Source organism: Macadamia integrifolia, unplaced genomic scaffold (genome assembly GCF_013358625.1).
Source record: "Macadamia integrifolia cultivar HAES 741 unplaced genomic scaffold, SCU_Mint_v3 scaffold_9A, whole genome shotgun sequence".
Classification (NCBI taxonomy): Eukaryota; Viridiplantae; Streptophyta; class Magnoliopsida; order Proteales; family Proteaceae; genus Macadamia; species Macadamia integrifolia.
Genome location: NW_024870677.1, coordinates 41,233 through 53,279, shown reverse-complemented (window position 1 = coordinate 53,279; position 12,047 = coordinate 41,233). Strand labels below are relative to the sequence as shown.

At 39.0% G+C, this 12,047-nt stretch overlaps 1 protein-coding gene and 1 long non-coding RNA gene across 4 annotated transcripts in view; both read left to right on the top strand.

Annotated features, from left to right (window-relative positions):
• The window catches only part of LOC122071804, an 86,256-nt gene extending 74,612 nt beyond the window's left edge, over positions 1-11,644 (top strand). For 2 of the 3 annotated variants that reach the window (XM_042636217.1, XM_042636215.1), the window contains 4 exons: positions 9,764-9,811; positions 10,791-10,826; positions 10,923-10,997; positions 11,301-11,644. In XM_042636217.1, the coding sequence (XP_042492151.1) occupies positions 9,764-9,811; positions 10,791-10,826; positions 10,923-10,997; positions 11,301-11,489 (348 nt within the window). In that variant the 3' untranslated portion in view covers positions 11,490-11,644. The remainder of the gene's footprint in view (positions 1-9,763; positions 9,812-10,790; positions 10,827-10,922; positions 10,998-11,300) is intronic. The other variant, XM_042636216.1, reaches the window with a different exon arrangement.
• On the top strand, positions 3,472-6,486 carry LOC122071805. The gene is made up of 2 exons (XR_006138285.1): positions 3,472-4,638; positions 6,389-6,486. It is a non-coding gene; the product is annotated as an uncharacterized LOC122071805 (long non-coding RNA).
• Positions 11,645-12,047: the final 403 nt, after the last annotated feature.

Here is a 12,047-nt window from a genome sequence, read left to right as displayed (position 1 = left end):
TTTCAAAGTATTACATCAACTCCTTTTATATAATAGAAGGTACAACCTTACAATTAGAAACAAAACTTAAATAAGAACTAACATGAAAATAGAAACTAACTGATTTAAGTAACTAAATACTAAGTTGTTCACTAAGAAAGAAATAAAATAGAAACTAACTAAAGCAAATTAAATAGGAAACTAAAATAGACCCAAATTACTGTTTATGTGAACAGTTCGTGAACATCATTTTCTTACTCTTATTTTTCTCCTCTTCTTCAAGTTTTGATCTGCATCAAGCCTTAGAGCTAAAATGCCATAAGAGACAGGAGACCAAATAATATTATTTCCACTACATTGGGGTCTTCTTACTATAGATGGAAAGATATTCCACACACTAGAAAGCATTAGAGAGGAGGCCGGAGAAGCACAATCACCAAGGCTAAGGATGTTAGCAACCATCGACTACTCAGAGAGACCAGAATTATAAATAGATCTTGCATTGACCAAGGTTCAAAAATTTCGAGTTTCAGGTCGAAACCGAAATTTCGTGGAAACTTGAGAATTTTTCCTGCATTGGTGTAAACCAAGGTTTTGACCCCCAAATTGTGTTTTTTTTTTTCTTTTTATGGTTTGCTTTTGGTGTGTCCTATTTTTGACATTTCTAACCTATTCCATCAATTAGTTTCATGAAAAAGTGAAACTGCTAAAATGGTACTTGTGATGTTGATCCAAGTTTGCTAGTGTATGTTGAGTGAAGCTAGGCACTAGCCTAAGTCTGCATATATACGCTACATATTAGAAATGGAAATACATGATTAAATCACACAAAATACACTATAGATTTGCAAAGCAAACAGTAATGTTAAATGATAAGGATATATCTCTCACCACTCAGTTCTAGGCGGAGTGTCTATGTGGTTCCAATCTACGAGCTGCGTACCATTGTAGATGTCGTAGGACATGTTTTGGGCCCAATTGTTTTGGAAGTCCATCAATGCCTATCTATGAGACTCATCATCAACATCTCCTAGGTATCCCAACCTAAGGAATGGCTCGCTCAAACTGATAGGATGTGGAGGTGGCACACATGGTTGGGATGGATACTCTAAGATGCTATCAACAAAAGATGACCCACCACCTAAACCACCCTCTTGTCCAAATGAAGTAGAAAATCCATCATGCCCACCACCATATTTAAAATGAATGGTATTCTCGAAGGATATCCATCGGCATATACACCATACAATGGATACCTATAATGCAATGCTATTTGACACTCTTAAAGCCACTATCACCGTGATTTTTTGGACAAGAGCTCGAGTCTATAAATTATGGTGCACGCAAATGTCCAGATCCTCTATTTTCTCCCAAACTCATGGCTTCCATTGTGCCTGAGAAGCTCGATATATCCATGCCCATGCCCGTCCCAACTACCTCCTTAGCAGGTTTGAATTACCGGCGTCTTCCTCAAGTGTAGCCTTTCTATTTTTGTGAACCATGATTATCATTTTGCATGACATGGGTGAACTTATTTCTCCTGTGAATTTGACTGGCTCTAGTTGTGGCCATAGTTGTCATGGCGTCATGGCGACGTAAGGCGGTGGAGGGGTGGCTAATCGATTTGGCGGTGAATGCCCGCAATGGCATTGCCATGGCATCAAATCATTTAGGTGTTATTTTTTATTTTTCTTATTTTCTAAAGTTATTTGTATGTTATAAAATCACTATTAAGCAAATAAAGTCATAAAAATTATTGGCATTTAGAGAAATGCTCTTCTATAATAAGTTTTATTGGTCAAATAATTTTATTTTCATATGAGACTTTTTGTATAGGTAAACACAAAACTAGCTTTCCAACAAGTCTAAGATTATTTAAATCTGAGTTGTTATGACAAAGTTATATTCCGGTCAAAATTGTTTTAAGTGTGGAATGTTGTTAAATCGCCTAATAGAAATAATTTTATTGACATAAAACAAAAGATTATTTTTCGTACTTTTAGTTTTTAGCAATGTTCTACCATGATAAGATATATAAAATTTTCAGAATTGAGAAAAACCTTAGCATTTGAAAGTTGAAAATCGCCCTACAAGTCTACAACCAAAAATCTAGTTTTTGTCCAAGACCGATATGGTATGTGGCATGAATAAGGGTAAAAAATATAAAGCGGCATACATGCATTCAGGCGATAGTCACCTAGGCCCCAGGCAAACTTCCTGGACGCCAATGGCCTTGGGTTAGGTCAAGTGTTCAGTGGGAGATAATGAAGGCAACACTGCTCTTCTTCATCATATCTAGTACCAGTCATATATTTATCGACGTTAACATCCATTTATGAAGCAATATGACTGTTGGCCGACCCCAAGCTCATCTAAAAGTGGCTCACTTGATCTCTAACCCACTCATAAAGGGGATCTTCCTCATCTTCATCCATTTGGAAGATATCAGCAAGCTCGATTGGGCTATTATCATTCTCCATGCCAAGGCATATGTACTTTTCCAATAATCTCATATTATAATACACATACGAGGTCCTCCAGCGCTTAGCACACAATCAGTTTCGTCTCTTGGAGTGTATGAGGTTGAAAGTACTCCAATTGCGCTCGCACCTAGTGGCGGAACTGTTTGAGAAAGCACTTTAATTGCTACTTTGGGCAGGTTGGGTGAGTCTCTTTATATTGCACCCACCATTCAGCTGCATAACCATAAAAGAGTATTGTTATTTGTTAGGTGTGATGCAGTGATGGTGCATATCTTTATATGAACAGAAAGACTAAGGTCATTAGATCAACAGCACCAGTGCCTTGCCGACCCATAAGTCCATAACACCATTGTCCAACTAAATGGGATCGCCTACATGGATGTTTGCTGCTCCGATTTGTTGAACATATCATGCCACCTCAAACAACTTTTTCGTAGCTTACCATGTGTCAAAGCTACTCCCAAAACAGCTTTTATACCATCATTCCTTACTTTATTCTTCCTAGTTTTACCACTCATTCATCTCAACATGTTCATCTCCACTACATTGAGTTTATCTACATGATGCTTCTTAACTCCAACATTCAGCACCATGCATCATATTTGGTTGTATGGCTATCCTATAAAATTTCCTTTTAAGTTTTAAAGGAATATGTCGATCACACAACACTCTGAACAAACCTTTCCACTTCATTCATCCTATTTTAGTCTCAAACTATCAAAGTTTGAAAATGTTTTTGTTGGGCATCTAGAGTGTGTCTTGTCATTGTTGGCAACTATACATTGTGTTCTGGTGATGTGCAGGTATGCACAGTGTTTTGGCAGTTTTGATATTGTCAAAAAGTGATGTAGCAGTGCAAGCAGTGAGATCTGGACATGTGTCAGTTTGGCAGTGTTATTGAAGCATTTGTGCATCTATGGCAGTGTATTACCGGGTTTTACAGTGATTAACAGCAAGTGGCAGCATCAGGTCAAGTGTACAATCACTCTGTTTAGTGATTTCATGATTGTGTCAACTTTGCAGGCAATTTGAGTAGGCCAAGTGGCAGATTTTGAAGGAGCAATGAACGTAGAAGTTGTAGTGTGTCGAGTTATCTTTCCAACACTACCGGAATCGTGTCAATTGACTAAGAGATACTTGTATAGTTGTGTAGAAATAAATCAAAATGCGGCAGTTTGGGCAATTTTTGAGTGCTCTCGGGTGGCAAGTCACTCTCGGGTTTCACTTTGTATCCCAGGAAAAATTGGTAGAGGCTCACGTCTCTCCTTAAGTGTGATTTTTATTTAAAAAATCGTTAATCGGAGAAGATACTGCTCTGGGTGTTCTAATTTTTGGTAGCAATAATTTACCATTTGCGCGCACACAATAACCGTGCTTGATGCTGTCAACGCTGATTAGATGGCTCCTGTCATGCCAAGGGCTCAAATGATCGGGCTGATGAAGTCAACGCCCGCTCGAAGGTGCGAGTTGACAATGGAAAAGATGTCAGCGCTTGAAATAGCCATAGACGGAAATATTTATTCTATGAAATCTTGTGAGCCCGCTTATTGCACATCCGATCCTACGACCTGCTCAAGCCGCGTTTTGTTGTTGCGCGCTTGATGGAAAAGATTCCGAATTAAGCGTGCACAGCTCACCCGTGTTTTTGCATGCTGATTCGACTGCTCTGGTTCAAGCTGTCGTGCATGATGCACTCTATTTTCATGAGATTCCATTTAAGCTTCGTATGTTCCTTCTCCCTTTACAGATTTAGCTGTTGAGGTTCAATGAGCTCATTTTTCGGGATTTGAGCTCTATTTTTTGCAGTGTTCTTGGAATTTGTACCAGAACATCATAAACCTGCGAAAGAGGGGAAAATGTGAGGAAAGAGGGCTTTAATGCAAAAACATTGATTGGGTGATGGAGATTACTTTGATGATTTGAGCACTTTCGAGGTGATTTCTACACATCAAGGAAGTGATCAATTGTGGGATTACATAAGTTGAGGTAATCCACTATAGCAAATCTAATGAGGGGCCTGGAGGGCCCACCTAAAAACTTAGACCCAAAGTCTGGGAACAATGGCGATTTGGTAATTAAGTGATCTACCCAAAGGGGAAATACTCAAGTACTAGGAGGTAATGGCATTTTTGTAAATACCCAGAAATCCTTAGTGGGAATTTGATTTATTGCTTAGGTTCAAATTAGGAAGGGCATTCAACTCAATGGCAGGGTGTAAATAAGAGGATAAAGTAGGGGGCAACCGTATGGAGGTCAAACAAAAGGACTTTTGCACAAAAGACAAAAACCTAAGAGACTTTGAAACTCCCACTTTAGAAAAGAGAGTAACGTATAGAGGGGGGGTAAACTTGGAATGACAAGCACCTAATGGCAAGGTGTAAATAAAAGGTCAAAGCAGGGGTAATAATCAAGAATGAAAAAGGACTACCACAAAAGACAAAATACTAATAAAGGTCTAGGAGTTAAAGTGGTTTGAGGGGTATAATGGGAAAACCAGGTGGGGAGAGGGTTAGAATAGTTTTTAATTACCCAAAAGGAAGGAGGATTCATCCGGAACTCCAAATCTGATTCATGTCTTGTTCCTCTTTCACCTAGTCTGCCCTACACGAAATTCCAGGCATATGAAACTATCTCCAAACCCTTCTATAAGCAAGCCTTAGCACCTCCAACAATCATCAACCAAGAGAGAGATAGCCCTCAAAATCAGATCTGGGGAAACTCAGGTTAAGCACTCATATCATGTGTGTTAGATCGCCTATAGGTAAGGAGGTAACACCATTATTCTCGGCCCAAATCAACAAAGCACCAAGGAGTTTGAAGGCACTGTCCAAGGCTGCAGGTACCACTCAGAAATAGGGGGAAACATGGGTTGTAAGACCAAAATCAGAAACGAAGAAGAAAGTGGGAAAGAGAAAGGAAGACAGGAGAAGAGAGATGGGGTAGAGAGAAGAAATCTCACAGAAGGGAGGGGGGAAGAGGGGCAGCCACGTAGGTAGTACTCAACTTAATTTTTCTTCATTAATCAACTAACTAATTTCTTAGGTTACATGCCTTATACTAAATAAAAAAAAACTATTAAAACTGAAATAGAAAATCCTAATTGCTTTCTAAATTAAAGTCTAATGAAATGGAAACACATTAAAACTAAAATTGGAAATTTCTACTTACCTAATTGCTCCCAAAATAACCTAAAATAAAAGATAACAAATATCCTCAAAATAAAATAAAATCCTAGAATATTCTATTAACCCTGAACCCAAATCAGTAACTTGAACCCAAATTGGATCTAAGTCTTGGTCCAGGTTCTGGAGCGGGTTTGGTCGATACATTGGAGCGCTGCTGCATTAACTCCCTTGTTGTTTAGAAAAACTCGTCCACGAGTTTTATAAAAGGAGAGAATCAACACCACTCGATCAATGGCCCCAAAGGGGTAAAGATCCAGCACACCTCGCAATCAATAGTCACGATCTTCTGATGGTTGTCAACAAATGATATGACTTTGACCGGAATCAGATGGTGGGGCTTCACAAATGAGATCGGGACATCGATCAGTTCTTCAGAAACATCCTTCATCGAATCGTCCGTTCATCTCCAACATCGACAACAAAGCTTGATGTAATGGTCTCTAGATTGGGGGCAGGTTCTCGAAGTGTCGTACGATGTCATGAGTAACGTGAGTTTGCTGTCCACCGGGTTTTCGAACTGGTTAGCTTGGGTCTTAAATTTCTTTGCGTTTGAAGCAACCAGCCCACTGTTCAGATGAGGGGGTGGTGTAAGCAACCATCGGGTAAACGAGTTGACGGAAAATTTGCTCTGATACCAAATAATGAGGGGCCGGGAGGGGCCACCTAAAAACTTAGACCCAAAGTCTAGGAACAGTGGCAATATGGTAATTAAGTGACCTACCCAAAGGGGAAATACTCAAGGGTCAAATTAGAAGGGCATTCAACTCAATGGTAGGGTATAAATAAGAGGGTAAAGTAGGGGGAAACAATTGGAGGTCAATCAAAAGGACTTTTGCACAGAGTAGTAAACTTGAATGACAAGCACTTGGTGGCAAGTGTAAATAAGGCCCCGTTTGTTTAGCGGGGTGCCTGGGTGGGATTTTAGTGGGAGTCGGACCCACATGGAGATGGGGTGAGAGTTTTTAGCCGACAGGAATGGAAAAGTTATACTTCCCCTTAACTTTACCATTCCAGACTGTTTGGTTGATAAGGAAAGAGACGGAGAGAGATAAGGGAGAAAGAGGGTTTCATGACTTCCATTTACCTGAGAGCTCCAACGTCCAAGCTTCAAATGGGAAACAGCTAGTGGATTTCAAACTCAGAGGGTAATATTCTCCATCTTCTTCTTATCCTCCTCTTCTTCTTCTTCAATCCCCAATTTTTTGTAAGTTTGATCACAACTGCAGCCCCCTGCATCTCTTTCTCCTCCTCTCTTCTTCTTGTTCGATTCCCTTTTTTTTCTCTATTTTTTTTCTTATTTGGGTTTTGCAGACCAGAGCTTCTTCTTCTATCCCCCCTTCTTTTTTTTTTTCTATGCTTGCAGCCCAGGCATAGAGTGATGAGGTTCTTTATTTCTCTTCTTTTTTCTGTATGATCTTGTCATCTCCTTCTCTCCTCTTCTTCTTCTTTTTTTTTTTTTTTTATGCTTGCAGCCCTGGCGGAAGAGTGACGGTGCAGCGGATGGGCACACCGATGGCTGTGGCGGAGCTTGAAGCCATGGGACAGACCGATGGCGGTGGCAAAGCTTGAAGCACAGTGTTCTCTGCGCCATCTCCAACAACTTTCCTGCAAAGTCCCACCAATTTGGTAGTACTTTGTGAGGGGTTGGGGTGGGGAATTGTACATCCACGTTGGCCGACAAGGGATTGCACAAATATTTTTGTTGTCTTTTGAAAACCACACCCCTGATAACCAAACAACTTCAAAAGCCATGGGGTGGTATAGTTCTACAATCCCACCCATGTAACTCCCCACTAACAAACGGGACCTAAAAGGTCAAAGTAGGGGTAATAATCTGGAATGAAAAAGGGACTACCACAAAAGACAAAATACTAATAAAGGACTAGGAGTTGAAGTGGTTTGAGGGGTATAATGGGAAAACCAGGTGGGGAGAGGGTTAGAATAGTTTTTAATTACCCAAAAGGAAGGAGGATTCATCTTCAACCTTGGGATCGAACCAGAGAAGGGGCGGAACTCCAAATCTGATTCATGTCTTGTTCCTCTTTCACCAATTCTGCCCCACACGAAATTCCAGGCATAGAAACTATCTCTAAACCCTTCTATAAGCAAGCCTTAGCACTCCAACAATCATCAACCAAGAGAGAGATAACCCTCAAAATCAAATCTGGGCAGAAACTTGAGAGAGCATGAGTTGTAGGTTTCATCCCTCACCGTATACTGATTATTAAGCACTCATATCATGTGTGTTAGATCGCCTATAGGTAAGGAGGTAACACCATTATTCTCGGCCCAAACCAACAAAGCACCAAGGAATTTGAAGGCACTGTCCAAGGCTGCAGGTACCGCTCAGAAACAAGGGGAAACATGGGTTGTAAGACCAAAATCAGAAACAACGAAGAAGAAAGTGGGAAAGAGAAAGGAAGACAGGAGAAGAGCGGGGGGTAGAGGGAAGAAATCTCATAGAAGGAGAAGGAAGAGGGGCAGCCACGCAGGCAGTACTCAACTTAATTTTTCTTCATTAATCAACTAACTAATTTCTAAGGTTACATGCCTTACTTATACTAAATCAAAATAAAAAAAAGTATTAAAACTGAAATAGAAAATCCTAATTGCTTTCTAAATTAAAGTCTAATGAAATGGAAACACAATAAAGCTAAAATTGGAAATTTCTACTTACCTAATTGCTACCCCAAAATAACCTAAAATAAAAGATAACAAATATCCTCAAAATAAAATAAAATCCTAGAATATTCTATTAACCTTGAACCCAAATCAGTAACTTGGAACCCAAAATTGGACCTGGGTCTTGGTCCAGGTTTTGGAGCGGGTTTGGGTCGATCCATTGGAGCGTTGCTGCATCAAAATCCCTATTTGTTTTGTAATTGATTGTAGGATAGATGTTTGGTAAAATGCCTTAGTCATATTTGTGATGTAATTGGGGGGATTTTCATTTCAATTTGTTAAATTGAACAATGTTACTCTTGTCAAGTTGGGGCTTGATAGGATTGGGGTTGTAGCCCTTAGTTTGTGTAGATGTATAGAAGCTGGAGTTGTAGCTGCTTGATTGTTGCAGCAATCAAAATAGTGAATAATATTGAACAATATATGAAGCCCAATTAGGGCATTGCTCCATGGATGTAGGCAATTGGCCAAACCGCATATATCTTGAGACTTTTGCTTCTTTATCTTTTATTTTGGAGTGTGTGTGACTTACATCACCTGGTATACCTGGCTACATTGTGATTGCAAGGTGGGTATGCGATTGTGGGTGATTGGTAAAATTGGGATTGCCCTAGCCAATCAGTGCTTGTGCTTGAATTCGGTGCCGTCTGTGTGGTCATTAATGGGGTTGAATTGGGAGAAGATTTTTGAAGACACTGATTCACCCTCCCCCACCCCTTCTCAATGTCAACTTGGGAATATCAGTTTTAATTAAGATTATACAACTTGTTTATAATACTATAGAAATGTGATGTCATACCTTGTTCCAAATTCTGATTCTAGGTTTGTTGTTCCTCTGTACTGCAACAGGTCCATTAGAATCATAAATTGGCCTGTACTGAAGGAAATAAGTATTTTAAATGATGCATAAAAGTTTCACTGAGTGATGGAAAACAGTTATATCTCATGAATAACCAAAGTTATATTAAGCAAATTGAATGGGTTAACATTACCTATTGAAGTGCATTTTCAGAATGGAATATCTGCTTATTCTTCAAATAATTATTTCTTGGGAAAGAATCCTGTGATGCTCGTTACCTTTATATAGATATAAGTTACGCAATCAACAATAGCTTCCTTCATGATTCTAATGGTTTTGTGGGAAATTGGTTTCGCTAGAGGGCCAAGCTGAAAGCAATGTCCTTATACTCATGGCATTCTTCTAGTATCAATTATATGATGAATTGTATGTTGAAAAATGGAAATGTGTTGAATGGGAACCTATGCCTAATTGAATGAATTGTAGGCTTTTATTTTTTGGAATTTCAAAGGCACCACATACATGTCATTATCTTCTGCATGCGTTTGATTTATTAAGTGTTCTCTGTAATTTATTATATCAGACGTCATAAACTCCCTCTGGATAGTAAATGGACTTGCACCGTTATTGGACAGGATATCGGCTTCAGTGTGGAGTATATTAGTTCTTCTGGGGAACGAACGGTTGGTGGTTTCATGAAGTAGATGCTAGTATTGTAGACAACCTAATTCCTTATTTACTAGTTTATTTGAAGAGGAATGCCATATCAGCCACACAAACACCCACAGACAGACATGTGCACACACACACACCATGCATGCAAGTAAGCATGCACAAAAAGGAGGAATAACAAGGCACTACTTGCTAAACTACAAGACAGCAATACTATTTTATTAAATTCATGGGGAACCATTCATCCATTTTTTTTTTAATGCATTTTTAACTTTTATGATTTTTTTCTCTTTTTTTGGGGGGATATTAACTTTATGAGATTTTAGAAATACGTGATTTTTAGATTCTTTGTAGCCTATTCTTCACTTCCAATGGAAAATAGCTCATGTGGGCAGTTCAAATGGTGGTGCACTGGAATAGAAGATTATAAACTAGGCAATGCAAATGCATAACTGATATCCATCTAATGAAGTTATCCTCTATTTTACTTCTTTCGGTCAGTGAAAATCTTCGTACAACTCACATGTTTCTCCCCCCTTAGATCAAAAGATTTCATAATCTAGCCTAGATATGACCTGCCTCCACCTTTTGGTCCTATCTAGCTTAAAGCTACCAACTTATAAAACATCTCCAATAGAAATTTCTCAAGATGGTGTCAAAATTGTAACTCCTAAGAATTGACGACTCGTGAATTCTGGTTTCTGCCTTCAAATCCCCTCGATCCTTTGGTTTTATTGGAAGATTCCTTTATTGAATGACGACTGCCTAGTGCAGTTGGTGAGCTGTGGTGTGCAAAAAACCCATGCTCACCAGGAGATCTCATGTTCGAACCTCCTGGCTGTTACCTACTTCCCTCCCTACCTTCATCAAAAAAAAAAAAAAAAAAAGATTCCTTTGTTGCTACTGGTTACATTTTACTTTACTGTCATAGCTTGAATTCTATTGTTCTTTTCCTTCATTTGAATTGTGTGATTGATGATAATCCTACAGCTGATCTTACCTTACCGGCGTTGTGAATATGACCAAGTGAGTTCATCCTTATTCACTCCCTGTTAATCACATCATGTCTTTTATGCTTGGTGCAATGATCTTATATCGTCACAACTGTTGTGCTTTTCACAGGGGAACTTCTGTACATGCATGGCTGGATGCTACAAACTTATCTGGGATAACTCTTACTCGGCTTTCTTCAAGAAGGTACTCAAGGTCCCCCCCCCCCTTGCCCTATAATATTTGATATTCCATGTTTAAAGTTGATCAGAGCCTGATCTAATGCTCTGTCTGATGTTTTGCATGCCTTTTTTTATTTTATTTTTTTGTTCTTTTGGGGGGTGGGGGGGAATTATATTTGTGGAGTACTATGCAAGGAAAATAAGTTAATAGTGGAGAAATAAAGATCATTTAAATGGATGGAAATTTGAGAAAAGATTTTATGTAATTGACATAATTATGTTTAGTTTGCTTCTTTCTTTTTTCTTGCTTTTGTGCTTTCCTGGACAGGGACTGCGTTACAAAGTGGATTCTATACCACCGGTTGCAGATCCAGCAGAGTCTCCCCGGCTGAGGCTGTGGCAGAAGCGGAAGAATGAAAGGCTTTCCCAGGGATGCTACATGTCAACAGTCTGTCCTAGATTGAAGGATCTGATGATTCATGTCATTCATTGTCTCATTTATATTATTTTTCCGTGACTTATAACCGAGTTTAAAGAGATCATTCTCATTCCTGGATTTTGGTATTAATTTTGGACAAAGAACCCTTTTACATGTCCTATATTTGTTTTTTCTGTTCTTGATGCACAATGTAATCAGCTTCTTAATTTGACATTAAGGCTGTGTTTGGTACACATTCGCATTCTAAGAATACACACTCCCATACTTAAAACATAGAATGCATTCCCAGTTAAGAATGCAATCACTGTTTGGATACATATTTGATTAAAATGAATTCTTTTTTCCAGAATACTTAAGCATGTCATCGAGCACTTCATGGGCTACTACCAAATACGGAACAACAATCCTGGAATGACTGAAAAAGACGGAAATTTGAGGAGTTTAAATGGACTCCTGTTTGATTTTTTTTTTTTATTTGTTGAATCTGGCATTATTATTGTTTTTGACTTCTGTGCACAAATCCTCTTATTTACTCATTTGGTTTTAGATCTTTGTTTGTAGAAAAAGCTCGGTCACTGCTAACCCCGATATAAAAAATTCCTCCTTCCTTCGTGGTGAAAGGGTTTCCCCAAATGC